The sequence below is a fragment of the Pantherophis guttatus genome, chromosome 2 (genome assembly GCF_059756535.1).
Source record: "Pantherophis guttatus breed Tessera chromosome 2, ASM5975653v1, whole genome shotgun sequence".
Taxonomy (NCBI): domain Eukaryota; kingdom Metazoa; phylum Chordata; class Lepidosauria; order Squamata; family Colubridae; genus Pantherophis; species Pantherophis guttatus.
Window position 1 is genome coordinate 183,297,731 of NC_142064.1, and position 17,599 is coordinate 183,315,329.

Here is a 17,599-nt window from a genome sequence, read left to right on the forward strand (position 1 = left end):
TTCCCAGGATGTTTTTGTGAAAGAAGGCAGTGTGAGTGAATGAAACCAATTTACCAGGTGTCCCGGGCATTTTTATTAAGCCTCTGTTCTGCTGGGCTTCAAATAACAGCAACCACCCAATCTGCTCTCTCTCCCTATATTTTAGAAATAAATGGAATACATTAGGCTAGCTCCTCAATGGTAATCACTCCAGGAGGCACTACCCCTACCTTGCTAGTATCATATGGTTATGCAGCCAGCTGTGCAGCCACTTTCAATAGGAGAGTTGCTATCAATTTTATCTCAGCACATCAGGTGCAGAAATCGCTTTGCTTTCTCTAAGAGTTTGATATTCATCAGCCTGGCAGAGTGGAATGAAAACAATCGTAGGCTTTACCTGTCTCAAAGAGGCAGTGCCCCTTGAACAAGAAAGCCCAAAGAGGAAATATTTGAGCTGATAAATGGATTAGCCTAGGTGGAAAGAAGAGCCCTGTTGGCAGAAAAATAATAATAATAAATTATGGCGTTCTGTAATGCAGAACTTATGACCCATCCAACGAAATATATTGTAGGAGCCACTGCAGGGGGCTTAATTAACTTGTCATGTTTTTTTGCTGCCTGCCTGCGCTGAAGAAAGGAGAAGATGGTTCACGAAACTGACAGAGCTGTGTTAGGCTCAGCCCATTAAACATTACATAGGTTTCATCAGAATGCATACAAGAAGCATTATGGTCCTGAATTGAGCTTCCAGAAATATAAGGGTTGTCTGTGTTCATTGAGAAGAATCTCAGCCAAAAGAGGCCCCTCTACTAGAGAATGGCAGGACATATCCTCAAAGAGAGTGCTTGCAGAGTCACCGATTTATGGATAAAAGGAATTTCTCACTTATGTTTATGGGGTCCATTAGATAAATAGAAATGGCAGTTCTGGTTCTTCACCCAGCAGGACTTTAGCATTACACTGGATTCCATACCGTGACATACAGTACAGCAAATCCTCGCAACAGCAACAAAATTCTAATAAGTCCTGGTTTGATAAGTGATCATAAGGAATAATGATCAGGATTTGCATTAAGAGAAATGCAGCAGCATGCATACCGGTATATACAGGAGCAAAGCAATGTCATGTGATCCTTGTTTAATTAAAAGGAGCATGAATGGAGTTTGCTGATAAACAATATGTAACCATATGTCTTGGAAGATTAGCACATAATAATACTTAATGGACATAGCTGTTAACCCTGATTTGGATGCCAAAAATAGTCATTCGGTGTTCTGATTCCTATAAATTACTCAGCATACACTTTCCAACCAAGACCTAAGCTTAGGAGCCTCTTAACTGCTTTTGCAAAGTGCATGTATGTACAGTATGTGTATGTGCAGTTTTGTGTGTGTGAGAGAGAGGGGGGGGAGAGGGAGAGGGAGAGAGAGGGAATACCACAGGGATTTCTTTCCCTAAGAAAACTGCATAACTAATACCAGAGACAGTGAAACAGATTGTATACTACCTAACCTGCCTTCTTCAACAACTGTGCCAGCTTGAGACTTTGGAAGCTATAGTCCTATTAAAATTAGTAGATATCAGTTGGGAAAGAATGTTTGGGAAAGAATTGGCATTTTTTTCCAGAGACGTTTCTCCCAAATCTTGCAGTGAAAACACACACACACACACAAAAACCCCACTATGACAAATCAGTCCTTTAACTTGGTCATGTGAAGAATTATTATTATTATTATTATTATTATTATTATTATTATTATTATTATTTTTATTATTACAAATAGTAATAAACTGGTATTGAGTTCTTCCTAAGAATGTAGGCTGTAATAATGTATTGTTGTAGTATATGTACAGGTCCAAGCAGTGTGGCTTTTTTTAGCTGACAGATGGAAAATTTGTCAAAGTGCAGATTTGCTAAGTGTCATCCAAGAGTTTTTGGTATGATACCTAGTGGGATCACTATAGCTGGTTTATATTATAAACTGTCAACTTCGATTTTCAGAGCTTGATACTAATAAAGGAGAATATTTGTAGCTCAGGGTTGACATGAGGGGTCCTTGGTGCTCTCTTGCTTGCTTGCTTGTTTTCTTGCAGATGTTTCATTATCCTAACTAGGTAACATCATCATCACTAGCATTTACGATGTTATCTAGTTAAGGAATGAAACACCTGCAAGAAAACAAGCAAGCTCAGAGAGCACCAGGGACCCCTCAGAGCTTGATCCTTTGTAATACTTATTTACCTTGTTATTTTGTTAATGTATCTATTATATATCTTCGATGATGATGATGACAATGACAATTGGTATCATTGTCAGTCAATATTTAGACTAGATTTGGAATGTTTGTCCATCTATCAAGTCCTTTCCAAAGACATGAGATAGGCAGATATCATTATCTGATGGTGTTAATGTTATTGTCACAGGATGTAAACTGCCCAAGTAAAACTGCCTTTTGCAATTGATTGATGGTAATTTGGTCAATGTCAATGGTATTCAAATGGTGATGCAGATGTTTTTTGGATGTGCCTTTTTGTATATAACAGAAAGCAGTGAGCATATATTTTATAACCGCACTTCCCCCACCAGTAATTATTTGCTCATGGCACTCCACGATGAAAAGAGTTTCATCTATCCCAAGTGTAGCACAGATCACTTGATATCCAAAAGTAGCTATTTTCCATGGCAGCTTCATGAAATTGTTCATTAGCTGCATTGGTCACTTTCTGCTAGATTTAAGTGAGGCGGGAAATGAATCACAAGATGTTTTTCAGCAGGTAGGTCCCTGTTGTTTTACAATTTAGTTTCTCAGCAAAGTCAGCTCAAAACTAAAAAACTGGTTGCAATAATAATAGTAGTAGCAGAATAGTAGAAGCCTTGTAGATGGCTCAGTATTTTGGGTAAAGGTCAGGAAGCCGCTGCTTTCACATCAAAATGGATCAAAGGGTGAAGCATTAGGATTAGTTTAATTTAATCTCTGGTGCAGCTTTTTATACTTTTTCCAGTGAAAACTAAAATCCTATGTAAAAACTAAAATCCTATGGCATCTCCGGACCCCTCCAAAATTGGATAACTGCATTCCTGTCAAACAGACAACAAGTGGTCAAAATAGGGAGTGCCCAGTGGTGGGATTCAGCCAGTTTGCACCACTTTGGGAGAACCGGTTGTTAACTTGCTGAGCAGTTTTTTGTTGTTTTTTTTAATTTGATTTTATATGCCACCCTTCTCCGGAGACTCAGGGCAGCTTACAATGCGTTAAGCAATAGCCTTCATACTTTTGTATATTTATACAAAGTCAGCTTATTGCCCCCACAAACTGGGTCCTCAATTTATCTACCTTAGAAAGAATGGAAGGCTGAGTCAACCTTGAGCCTGGTGAGATTCGAACTTACAGTAATTGCAGACAGCTGGTGTTAATCACAATGCTATCAGTCTGCTGAGCCACCAGGCCCTTCCAACTGGTTGTTGGAAGAAATCATTAGGGCAGAGAACCGGTTGTTAAATTACTTGAATCCCACCACTGGGAGCGCCCTATCAAATCCTGCACCAGTTAATAGTGATGTCCCCCAAGGCAGCGTTCTAGGACCAACACTCTTCATACTATACATAAATGACCTTTGTGATCATATTATAAGTAACTGTGCTCTCTTCGACAATGATGTAAAACTATTTAACACCACTGACAATGCTGATACCCTTCAAAAAGACCTTGACTTTGTGTCGGAATGGTCAAAAAACTGGCAACTCCAAATCTCAGCCAACAAATGCTCTGTCTTACACATTGGCAAAAGGAATCAGAACACAAAATACAAGCTGAGTGGACATGACCTTGTAGATGACCCTCACTTTGTCAAGGACCTTGGAGTACTCATATCAAATGATCTAAGTGCCAAAGCCCACTGTAACAAATTGCCAAAAAGGCATCAAGGGTTATAAACTTAATCTTGCGTAGCTTCTTCTCCGGTAATATTACACTACTAACCAGAGCATACAAAACATTTGCTAGACCAATTTTCGAATACAGTTCATCTGTCTGGAACCCACACTGCATATCGGACATAATACAATTGAACGTGTCCCGAAATAAGAAGACTCCTCCATTCCTCCACTCGCAACAAAATACCTTATGCCACCAGGCTTGAAATTTTGGGCTTAGAAAATTTAGAACTACGTCGCCTTCGGTATGACCTAAGCAAAGCTCATAAAATCATCTGCTACAATATCCCACCTGTCAATAACTACTTCAGCTTCGACCACAACAATACATGAGCACACAATAGATACAAATTTAAAGTGAACTGCTCCAAACTTGATTGCAGAAAATATGACTTCAGCAACAGAGTGGTCAATGCCTGGAATGCACTACCTGACTCTGTGGTTTCATCCCAAAACCCCCCAAATTTTAACCTTAGACTGGGTACTGTTGACCTCACCCCATTCCTAAGAGATCTGTAAGGGGCGTGCATAAGAGTACCAGCATGCCTACCGTCCCTATCCTAATGTTCCCTTTAATTGTATTTATTTTATGTATTCAATTCATGCTTATACTTATATATATTATCTAATATGTACTCGACAAATAAATAAATAAAAGCCAATTGCATAATGGTGTTTTGTTTTTAACCTGCCATTCTGAATTGGTGGAAAATATAGAAGCTTTTGCACTGTAGTTATGTAAAGTTGGAAGATATTTGAGATGTGAATCAAAGTCCATTTACAGAGATGTAGCTTATTTTAGGTCAATAGTTTTACACAAAAACTTTCCAAAGCTCTGGAATGAGTATGGAGATTATAAAGCAGAGATCAGTACTGTCTAAAAATATAAAAGTTGTGGAGAACTTCTGATCTAGGAGCATTTTATGGTTTTATCTAGAAAAATGATTCTATATTATAGAATGTTATTATCCATCATTATATTGCTGTGCTGGAAATCTATCATATCTATCTATCTATCTATCTATCTATCTATCTATCTATCTATCTATCTATCTATCTAGCCATCCACCCATCCATCAGTCTATCTATGTAATAATAGCAATAGCAATAGCACTTAGACTTGTATACTGCTTCACAGTGCTTTACAGCCCTCTCTAAACTGTTTACAGAGTCAGCATATTTTCCCCAACAGTCTGGGTCCTCATTTTACCCACCTTGGAAGGATGGAAGGCTGAGTCAACCTTGAGCCTGGAGAGATATGAACTGTCAAATTGCAGTCAGCCGGCAGTCAGCAGAAGTAGCCTGCAGTACTGCATTCTAACCACTGTGCCACTGTGATTCATGTTTCTATATCAATCCAATCAATCAACTCTGAGCAATGTACAGTATCATTAGTACAGTGAAACCTCTTCCATAACCTTTCCCTAACTAAAATGTAACTAAATCGTCACCCAACTGACTACTTCAGATGGAAGTTCTAAGTCGTATGCTTATTTTCAGCAAGCAAGACCATGAGAATGCAGTAGTTCTTCCATTTGAAACAGTTAAGATCATTCAGTGCCTCTACAACAATGAAATCCCATTTACATAAAAATAAGAGAAGCTGAGCTGGACCACATCAAAAATTTTAGATTAACTTCTCACAACATCTGGTTGGTACTTCTATGAAACTCAGTCTATCCGTGAATGCAATAGACCTTTTGTCTTATTTCTCCCTAGCAGATTCATTCATGGAGCCACAGAACTTAGTGGTTTCTAATTTTTATGACAAGAAGTTATTGACAGATTATTATCCGTGTAACCCAGTGTTTTTCAATCTCATCAACTTTAAGACATGTGGACTTCAACTCCCATAATTTCCCAACCAGCATCGTGGAGTTGACAGCCATGCATCTTAAAGTTGCTGAGAAACAGTAATCTAATCCCCTTTCAAAGCTATCAAAAACAGCAGTGATCATCACATCACTTAACAGCGTATTAGATCCATTAATTAGGGGTTGCATCAAAAGGTTCCTTTCCTGATTTAAGTCTCCTGCCACTGGCTTTCACTGGATTTTTGATTCATGGCTCACTTCACCACACCTGTTGCTTTTTTTCCAGAGTAAGCATTCAAGTTTTGGATTTTAAAAAAATTTCTCTCTTTGGAACAAAATCAAATGTGTTTTAATGTACCTGCACACTCATACATCTATTTAGTCAGAAGTATATTTGCCATGTATTTCATGGGAGAGATTGTAAAAAAGAAATGGAGCCTTTGAAATGTGAACAACTGACAAAATAAAGTCATAACCAAGGAAAGCCTGAGCTAATTAAATTTTATAATAATAATAATAATAATAATTTTATTTCTATACCGCCCTTCTCCCGAAGGACTCAGGGCGGTGTACAGCCAATTTAAAAACACAAGACACAACAATAATTAAAAATTAAAATAATTAAATAGATTTGGCCGATTTAAAACCCCAAAAATTTAAAATACCCCAATTTAAAATTATCATGTCGATAGCCCGGCCTGGTGGAACAACAAGGTCTTCAATGCGCAACGAAACACCCGGAGGTCGGAGATCTTGCGTATTTCCGGGGGCAGTTCATTCCACAGGGCTGGGGCTCCCACAGAGAAGGCCCTCCCCCTGGGTGTCGCCAGCCGACATAACTTGGCTGATGGCACCCTGAGGAGACCCTCTCTGTGGGAGCGGACTGGTCGGTGGGAGGCTATTGGTGGCAGAAGACGGTCTCGAAGGTACCCGGGTCCTATGCCATGGAGCGCTTTAAAGGTGGTAACCAACACCTTGAATCGCACCCGACCTTCTTTTGAATCGCACCTCAATCTTCTTTTGAGAAGATATTTATGGGCATGATCACTACATAGGGCAGAGGAAGCTAGCCTGTTCACCAAATGCTTGCTGCGGTCGATGGAGCTAATTACAAATTTACCAAAAGACAAACTGGTGAAGTGTATGTAGTGGTGGGATTCAAATAATTTAACAACCAGTTTTCTGCCCTAATGTCCAGCAGGGTGGGCATGGCCAGGGTGGGCATGGCCAGGGGTGTGACAGGCAGCACTCAGCCTCCTGCACCCCCCCTGGGAGCAAAAATGGGCTGCGGGGGGATGCCCCCCCCCATCGAGCCCTGTTCTGGGCCTAGTAGGCCTCCCTGCAACTTCCTGGGAGTGAAAATGGGCCACGGGGGGGATGCCCCCCCCACCGAGCCCTGTTTTGGGCCTAGGAGGCCTCCCTGCACTTACTGTACTTGGGAGCCAAAATGAGGCGTGTGGAGATTCCTGGGAGGGGCAGGGTGGGGCCAGCCAGCAATTTAACTACTGGTTCACCCAAACTGGCCCGAATCAGCTTAATCCCACCACTGAATGTATGTGTTTACCTATTTATGTTTTTGATATACCATCAAAATCCAAACTTCTCCTGGCACTTGACAAGAATAAAAAGCAGAACAAAAATAATTTAAAAAAAAAAATCAAATCAACTGTAACATAATTACAGCTACCCAGTACCATGTGACAATCAAAAGCAACTTCAACTTTCAAAACTCCTGTGGAATAATTCCATCTGGACAGGCTTTTGAAATGATATCCAAGTTGCCCTAAATTCTGGAAGAAGATTGTTCCATAATGTGGGAATAACAGCCAGGAAGCATTACCCCAGGCAGGGATGTCAAACTGGCGGCCCATGGGCTGGATGCATCATGCACAGGCCGCACCAACCCCAGCTCCGCGAATGGGAAAAATGTCATGAAATGACATGTGACAGCAACGTGATATGGCAAGTTTGACACCCATCCCTCAGAGCCTCACTAATCTCACTAGTCAGGGTGTTTTATGTCTATATTGATATGCAGTTTAGTGCCTCCCCTTGATCAAGAGAAGCATTCCCATCTGAATCAAGCATCCTGGATGGAACCTAGAAAAAGTGATCCTGCACATTCATAGGAACCAAGCCATTTAAAGTTTGCCACTCACACTTTGAACTGTATAAGGAGCCCAGTGGCCTCCAATGCAGCACCTGCAATGTAAATTTCTCACTCTAACCCACTCAGGCTCTGTTGTCTTCCATTGCATTTACTTTTTCTTTTCCCCAGGTAAGTGGTTTTTCCATGTGAATAATGGGTTGCCTCTACTTACAATGCATTTATTTTATAAGATTGCCTACAAGGCTGAGATGGGGCCCAGGTCCATTTTTATAAATAAAGATAGTGCCGGTAACTACTGCATCTCTTGGCATCTTCCATTGATTAATTAATCAATCAATTACTTACATTAATTAAAATAGCTTAAAAATGAAGTCAAGTGGGAACAGTGTCACTGTGGGCACCATATTCCTACTCATGGGCATATAGGTAATGCCCATGGGTAGGCCTTTGGTGAAATAAATAGAAAATGCCACGGTAAGAAAAAGAGTAGGTTAAAAATACAGGTAAAAGTAATAAGCATAGTTTTGTTATACATCATGTTGTTCAATTCCCTCTATATGAGCACTTAGTACTACAGGAGCTACATAGTTGGTAAATATCTTCTGACATAGACATATGTCCTAATAATAAGTATAGCAATGGTTGGCATGCAGGAATCTTAGGAGGGGTTAGGATAGGCAAATATTTGCAAATACTGCTGTATCTATAACATGTTTTTCAAACTTGCAACTTTAAAATGTGTGGACTTCAAGTCCCAGAGTCCCCCCAGCCAGTATGGATGGTGCTAACAATAAACTACGTAGAGCAATAGCTTCATGCCTATAAATTACAATCCTAAAGTTCTTAGTCGATCTTCTCAAATGCTAAATTAACTCTACTATCACTAAGGGAACAAAAGGCCTTGCTTCTCATGCAATTCTCTCCATCAAGGTCCAGTGTTTCAACACGTCATAAGTTCCCTACGTAATGGAAAGAAGACCTTGTTCTTATTTCTTTGATTGCATTGCTCCAATATATTATATGCTATCTTCACATGGAAGGCTATGGAAGTAACAACAGATGTACCGATAATTAAAGATGAACATATTGGATGCCTATGTCTCAAAATCTAGACAAGAGCTGTATGAGAAGTTCTGTTCCAAGCTGACAAGTGAATCTGGTTTGCAGGGCACAAAAAATCCATCATATGGCATCCAGACCGGCTTATGATTTGCAGCACTCAGAAGAGACTACTCAATGAAATCTGTGCCATATAATGATCTATTGCACTCAAATAGCCCATCTCACTTCACATTCATCATATGGTGATAATTTCAGTCAATCTTTATGCAATGGTTATTTTGCCACAAGAAGGTCTGTATAGTGATAACCGAATATATAAAAAAAATATTTAGGACAAAAGAGTTGTTCTCTCATTTTTCCTTTTTATGGACAGAATTACCAATGGAATCCTGACATCATTGTAATACATGGCTTGTAAATAGAAAGCTTAATGGAATCTCATCATAATTTAATGCATAATTGTTATCTTTTGAGAGCTGAATGCAATGAAATTTCATTTTAATGTATGCTGATTAGTGTATATTTAAAGTGACAATAAAGTTTCTGTGTTCTATCCTATCCTATCCTATCCTATCCCATCCCATCCCATCCCATCCCATCCCATCCCATCCCATCCCATCCCATCCCATTCACTGTATGAGGAAGATACTCAGCTATTGTACACAGACCTAATTCCATATGAATGTATAAGATCTGGTGCTAATTTATATTAGTTGAAATTCCTGTTTCTTGCCCTTTGTTGGTCTATTTGAAAATGTGAAAATGAGGCACTATGCTATATCAGGTGCAAGCAATTCAGTTTACAACATTGATTTGTGATGACTGTTTTATCTGTCCACTCAACAAGCCTATATGAGATTTAAATGAGATTTAAAGACAGGAAACTATGGCTAAACTGAGAAAAGACTTCAAGTCAACTCTCTCAAGATTGAGCCCTTGTAGTTTGATTAAATTATTTTTTAAATGTTTTGCCACCTGGTTTTATTATTTTTGCCATAAAGTTGTTTGCCTCTTATATTTTTATCTCAAAAGTCTCTGGGTTTCTTTCATAGAGAGACATCACTTGAGTCCCAATGTCTGAGTTGTAAATGTTTGACATTACTGTGAGGTGACTGAAGAGTATCTTCTCACTGAGCCTAGAATACATGGGATGTTTTTGGACATTGAAGCTTGTTGGTAGCCTCAATTTAGTGGCAAATTAATAGCAAGAGCGGTGGTTCAAAGGAGCAATCAAATCAATAAGACTACATATTTCTTAGTGTTGGGTGGAAGACAGACAGTTCTCCCTTATCCCAAAAACAATAAAAAAAAAAAACCCTGTAGAATAGGTTTCTCCTGGTCTCCTGTAATTCAGCCAAAACTCATTTCTTCAGACAAGTTAGCTATGCAGCAAACGAGAGAGCCAGTTGTCTTTAGCTATAAGGGCACAGAGAATCCATTTGTGTTATCCAGTTATTAAATTCCATGTACTGGGTATGTAATTCAAGAGAATGTTACCTTTGAAAATTTTAGCTTTTATCACACAGTCACCTTTGTATAGTCCATTGCTTTCTCCCCAAACTTAGTAACATTGTAGTTATTGTAAAAACACATGTTTTAAAGAAGCATTGCTTTTATTATATCTCCAATAAAATGCTGTCCTAGACAATCCTTTTCTATACAGATGTAAGGGAAAGGAGTCCCTGCGGGTTTTACTCCACTAGTTGTAGCTGACTTTAGGGGGGAAGAGCTCATCTCTGTTCCTAGGTCACTGAGCCAGTGTCTGAAGACATTTCTGTGGTCCTCTGGCTAGCATGACATCACACTGCAACGCAGAGTGTCCAATGAAACACCTTCCCACTGAAGTGATACCTATTTATCTACTCACATTTGCATGCTTTCGAATTGCTAGGTCAGCAGGAGGTGGGGTGCTCACTCCATCATACGACACTCAGTTCTCGAACCTGAACTCTCAGTTTTCCAGCTGACAAGTCCAGCATCTTAACCACTGAGCCATTGTGCCAGCTTATACACATATAATAGAGTCCAATAAATTCTATTATTTTTGTTGTATTAGTTACAGTTTAAGGTGAACTGATACTCTTGCCATAGAAGTTAAGACACTCTCCCATTGTTTAGGCTGTACAACAACCTCTAATTCCTTATTCCCCTAATATTTAACATCAGCATATAAAATTGATTTATTGATAACAAATATCTTTAGAAACTAATAGTATGGTTTTAGTTTTAAATGATTTAACCAGTGTTCATGTATATTGGGTATGTTAGAAGCTAAAAAAGCTGCTGTTCCAAAAAATGTTGTTAGCAAATGTTCAAGCTGCAAATATTGCCACTAAGTTACATCTCATAGATATTTGTCTCTTAGCCAGTATATGTTAAACATTCATTCTCATATTTATTAATTAGACAAAAATCCATATCCCACTTTCATCCAATTTTTCCACACTGCCATCTTTTTCCCAATTTTAAATGTTGGGTTTCCCCATAAAGTCAATTTAGCATGGAAAAAAGGATAAAATATTTCCTTTTCCATTACATTCCTAACTGATATATTTCCAGAGGTAGTAGAATTTAAGTAAATTTAGATCGTAATACATACACACACACACACATATATACGTACGTACGTACGTACGTACGTATGTATGTATGTACGTATTCCAAAGTTGCCCAAATCAGAAATTTAACACCAATTGTTGGCTTCCAGTATTAACACTTGATAATAGGTAAGCTTGGTAACATACCACCAGATTTGGAAAAACAAATTCTTCCCCACTAAGTGTATTTTCTGTAAAGATATTCTCAGAATTGAAAGAAAACCATAAAACAAAGACATTACTTTCTAAAAATATTTTCTGGGTATTTGAACAAGAATTCCTCTCAGAATAAAATTAATCTGAGAGTAATATTCAGACAGAGCCTGTTGTAGCGAAAGAACAGAAGTCTGTTTATTGAAATAGTGAGATTTCCCATTATGAAATTACAACCTTCTTTTGAAATTGTATTTAAGGTAAAGCTTTCCCTGTCCATTCGTGTCCAACTCTAGGGCCCAGTGCTCATCTGTTTCTTGGCTAAGGAAGCCAGCATTGTCTGAAGACCTTTCAGCATGGCTATATGCCAAAGGCACACAGAATGCTATTACCCACCCAAGTGGTATGTATTAATCTACTCGCATTTGCATGCTTTCAAACTGCTAGGTGGGCAGCAGCTGCGGCAAGGAACGGAACTCACTCCATTGCATGGTGCTTGGGTCTCGAACCTGGACTGTCAGCTTTCCAGCTGACAAGCTCAATGTCTTTAACTGCTGAGCCATTACACCCCTATTTGGAATTGTATTAGCTATAATAAAATAATAAAGAATTGTTAAGATAGTTAGCCCTGCACTCTAGGACACAGTGTGACATACAATGTTATCCTAAGCATGTTTACCTGGAAGTATGTTCTTCAAAGAAAATAGGACCTACTTTCTTGTATATGTTCTCAAATTGTGCAGCTAAATACTTGTACTAATGATTAGATATTACCCTCTAGGAGATACTGTGCATCTTAAATATACTAGAGGGCATGGTTCATGGCTTGTGATGAAGCAATAATTCAGAGTAAACCCTGATCTAAGTTGGTTTATATTAATTCCACCATGGTCTTATATAGGACAAACTTCTCCAACCTAGGTGTTATTCAGATACAGTCACCTTCTAAAAGATATCATTGTTGGAGAAGGTTATTCTAGGGAGATCAAGCAAAGATAAATTCAGGATGATCTATAATAGCTGAGGATACTACCATAGGAACTGGCAGATGTATTTATCTTAACAACATCTCTTTCATTATTCCCATATAAATGAATGTTTGTCATTCACTCCAACAAGGTTAATTAAAGAATAGTTTTTTTAGTTTCTATTGCAGTAAGATGAGTATGTAAATCCCTCCCACTACTGGTTGATTTCATTGATGTGGGCCTACTAGAATAAAAATTATTGCAAAAGAAGCCCTTTCCTTCTACCCAAGATTATGACTGATTGCTACTGCACTAGGATTATAATGCATGGTTCTATGGGATGAAAGCGGTCATATTACATTAACAGAAATACATTTGTGGTTTCTTTTGAAACTAGTAACTGTGTGAGATTCTAATTTTGGCTATTAATTTGAAAAAAGGTAGTTCTTGCTTTCCAGACTTTCATAAATGATAAGAAATGATCCATTGCAATGTGGTAAAAGAGCAGAAAGTGCTTTGCCCTGGGAGGAAAATACATTTTTTCAGTATCACATCATGGTACAGAGGAGAAGACAAAGGCACACAAATGTGATGTGACAGTTTGGGTAGGTTGATCATAGCTGAGCCCACTTTGGCTCATCCAGGCATGGGCCAAATTAAGAATAGGCTCAGACTAAGCAAGAGTGTATTGATGTGAGTAAATGCCTTTTTTTTTTTCATATTCCCAATATCATAGTAATACACATAGCAAATGTATGCTATACTTGTAAAATGGCTTCTTCCCATTCAGCATTCTATATAGATGGATAGGAGGCACTTATACTCTCATTGTCTGTAGATAGTATAATGGGGAGCACAGCCCCAACATTGGAAGCCCTGAGTTGCTATGGGAGTGGACTTTGAACAGAGTGCAGAAAGTGCATACAACTGTAGAGCCTGAGAGGGAGGGGCAACACTCCTGGAAAAATAATGGATTTATGAAACATTAATCCCACATCATTACCAGGAGAAAGGGGCCACCATTACCCAGCTATTGGTTGTGTCTGATAGAACTGCTCCCTCATTCTGCTTAGCCTTGTTTTTCTGCCACCCAAGCAGAAAACACCCTGGTCTTGAGTAAGACACCTTGTTGGGTGGTGCAGGTGAGCTCTAGGCTTTTGTTATTAGGCAGATACTGGATGGAAAAGAATACATTAGTAGGGCCTATTATCTATGCCTACTTATCAGAGCATCCTTTCTAGCTCGTAATTCAGCTGTGACTCATAGGGAAAACACTGGGGCAGTTTATTTCTTGAGAATGTGGCATATGAAATCTAAAAATCACTCGTTCTTTGGATTAAAATCTTTTCCTTGGCTGTCACCATTGGAGCAGCACCAGCACCACCTGTTTGTGTCTCAAGAAAATTGGGACCAACCCAGCACAGCAAAAAGAAAGAGGGAGGAATCTGACGAAGAACACTGAAAATTCGACTGATGCCATTCTTGGGAGTGGGGGGTGGGGGGGGGAATCCCCTGCCAAATATTTGCTAATTGCAATATCATGTCAAATCCCAAGGACACAAATGCAAATGAAGAGTTTTCTTATGAACATGTAGACCTACATCAATGTCAAGACCATTGGTTAATTTAGATGAGACATTAACTCTCCAGGATTGCAAGCAAGAGTTTTTGACCCAGCCCTGCAACCTACCTATTTACTCCTTTCCCCCCCAAATCCTGGAAAATCTGAAATCTCAGTATCTAAAGATTTCTCCTCTAGCTATCAGAGGAGGAAGGCTACAAGGTGGCTTCATTTGCCTCACAGATGAGTGAAAATACTATTAAACACCAAGAGAAACAAAACAGCAAGACTAACATCAACCCCAGCAGCAGATCTTTCTGACCGATTTGTCAAATTCAGTGCTGTAGAAACTGAAACCCTCCTGTCTTTAAAACTGGTCTGACACAGTTCAGTTTTTTACCCTTTTTTTTTTTTTTTACTCCTTTACAAATTCAGATGTGGCACTTTTCTTAATGCTTCTTGCCATTTCATTTAGGCGCTATCGTATTGTCCACTACAGAGAGAGATCTTGCAGTCTGATTAAAGAGTGGGAAACGTTTGGCAACATATCAATGCACCTACACATACAGTCATAGTTTCATCTCCCAACCCTGCCACCCTTCCTCTGAACTCTGCCCTGAGATGCCACTGAAAAGATTATGCCTATCTTTAGTTAGAGGCACAGGTGGGGGCGCAGCCTGAAGACACCAGTGAATGTACTCTTTTAACCTAGAGTAGTTAGGTGTCTGTGGAAGTGACACGCCCCCCCACAGCCTCCCCCCCCCCATTTAAATCGAGTTGTCAAAATTCTAGTTAGGGGTAGAGCTCAAGATCAGCAGGTGTACCCATCCCACATAATACCTCCATCTTTTCTCATCCCAAATCCCAAACCGGGGGGGGGGAGGGGGGGAACCATTCTCAAACTGCTATCCTGGTCCATCCTTCTGTGGCATCCCTCGTCCCCGCAAGGCGGAGTGCAAAAGAAGCCGCTATTCCTCCTTCCCCCCAAAATCAAGGGAGAGCCGTACTTACTGCTGGTGCTCATGGTGATCCGGCGCCGTCCTTCTCATTCAACAAAGGGAGGGAAAACGCTCGGCGAAATTCTCCCCGATTCCTTTCGTTGCCCTGCCCTCTCTTCTCTTTTGGAGCAGAAGCCCCCCTTTTCTCCCCCTTTCTGCTTTCGACCGGCTTCTTTTCTTTAAAAGAGAGAGAGAGAGAGAAGGGGGCGGGCGAGTAACCAGCTTCCCTAGAGAAAGAAATGTGTATCTCCCATCAATTGCAGTCTAATAGCGATGCGCAGGTATTTCTCCTTGACCCGGTGCTATTTTCTCTCTCTCTCTCTCTCTCTCTCTCTCTCTCTCTCTCTCTGGGATTCTGTCTTTCTGCTCAGTCTTGGGCGGCCAGAGAATAAGGTCAGGGGTGGGGTTATAAACAGGAGCGAAAGGCAATCGGAGACGAGGAAGAGGAGGAGACGGCGGCGGCGGCAGCAGCGCCCTGGGAATCAGACAGGGCAAGGTGCCTTCTGGGCTCACACCCCCGCCGATCCCCGGCGCGTAGCCTTCCACAGATTTTCCTCAGCTGGGCTTGGCTTCCCACTGCCGGCTGCTACGTCGTCTTCGGAGCCTGGAGCTGTCATGCAGTGCAGAGCGATGCCAGCTCAAGCCCAGCTAGAGCCGAAGGGGGTGTGAATCGGAGCGGGGGGAGGAGAACCGGGAGGGGAGCCGAGGCGATGCGCACAGCTCGCTGATCGAACCAACAAGCCAATTCTTCCCTCCGGTATCTCCGGGTGTTTCCCCCCCCCCGCCCCCTTCCTCTGGACGGTTTACACAGGACCTGGAGCTCCAGATCCTAAATCTCCTCGCCCAGGGCTCGCCTCGCTTCTTTCAGCCAAGTTTGTCAATAGACGCCTTTTTCAGGTGCAGCGGGAGGAGTTTTCGTGAGGATGCGGCGGGGCTGGCTGCAAATTTGGGTGGAAAGGGAGGACCGAGAGGAAGGGGAGGGAGGCGGGAAAATAGCTCCGTTGGGCAGGGTTTGCTTGGCGACTGGCGAAAATGGGATGTTGCCTTACGCCATCTACTGGTGGCAAAGTGGCTACCCTCGCACCAGACGTCGCATTCAGTTTGCAAGAGATAGAAAGGGGGGTGAGGGACCCTGTAAGGTGTCTACATTATATTAGGGATAGAGAAAGCCCAACTACAGTACAGTTTTGTGGAAATATTTCATACTGGTTCCAAATATCAGTTGGGGGACTGCCTCAGTTACTTGGTGTCCACCTGTAAAGTAGGATAATCACATAGTGATTATTTTTCATTTAGTGAAAGAAATAAGCAATTTTGGCTGATAAGATACTATTTGGAACAAGTACAAAGGGGCTGAATCAGAATTAAGTAGCAGCAGTGTATTTAAAGAGCATTTGGTGTTTTATATGCCTCATAATAGAGATATTCTGAAATGGGACGAAAATAATTTCTTTTTTTTTAAATAATTATAAATCACATATACATACAAAGTCCACAACATATTTGTTGTGGACTTGACTCAAGGAATTGACTCAAGTCTTTAAAATCTCATGCTATATTTTAGCTAGAAGACAACTCATTAAAGTCCAGAATATTGTTAAACTGTAGTTACTATTGTTGCAAATCTACACTCATTCCAAATATTTTTTATTCCAAATACTTTTTATTCCAAATGCTTTTTATTCCAAATACTTATCTTGATCTTATCTTGACTGTAATCAGGATGCATTTGGTTATTTATTTATTTATTTATTTATTTATTTATTTATTTATTGGTTCGATTTATATGCCACCCTTTTCTGGAGACTCAGGGCAGCTTACAATGCGTTAAGCAATAGCCTTCATACTTTTGTATATAACTGCTTAGTAGGGCTTACTTACTTATCAGGAACTTACTGTGAGGCTTTTTTTAAAAAAAAATTAGATTTCATCTCATCTATATTATATATACATTATATTGAACATTTAAGAAAAATATACAGTAAGCAAAAGAGGGAACAAATGGAAATGGAAAACCAAAAATTTACAAGTATCATAGAAATTAAGAGTTTTTCAGTATTTCATGTACCTATATTTTGCCATTTTAGAAATCTGAAAATCACTATTAAACTTTAAACAGATTATGGTATATAGATCAGGACAAGCAGTCAACACTTGTTGGGTTGTTGATAAGGTGAAATGGTAAACCAAAATCCGTAAACCAAAATGGAAATTCTGTCCATACTACTAGAAATCTAGTCTAATTTAAGAAACCCTATAAACCTAAAATACTAAGACTTTATAAAAAAAAGAACATCGCCTTTGGGATGTGGTACAAATCATCATATAAAACTGTAATTTAGAAATCTGTGCCAATATGTGGCAAGCTATTGTTCAATCAACTGAACTTGTTCCCAGGTGTCGTGAGAGGAAGGCTTTAGATG

At 39.9% G+C, this 17,599-nt stretch overlaps 1 protein-coding gene across 10 annotated transcripts in view; it reads right to left on the bottom strand.

Annotated features, from left to right (window-relative positions):
• Positions 1-16,142, bottom strand: part of ABLIM3 (actin binding LIM protein family member 3) — a 171,182-nt gene extending 155,040 nt beyond the window's left edge. For 8 of the 10 annotated variants that reach the window (XM_087887404.1, XM_087887397.1, XM_087887396.1 and 5 more), the window contains exon 1: positions 15,190-16,142. In XM_087887404.1, the coding sequence (XP_087743530.1) occupies positions 15,190-15,202 (13 nt within the window). In that variant the 5' untranslated portion in view covers positions 15,203-16,142. The remainder of the gene's footprint in view (positions 1-15,189) is intronic. The other 2 variants (XM_087887395.1, XM_087887402.1) reach the window with 2 other exon arrangements.
• Positions 16,143-17,599: the final 1,457 nt, after the last annotated feature.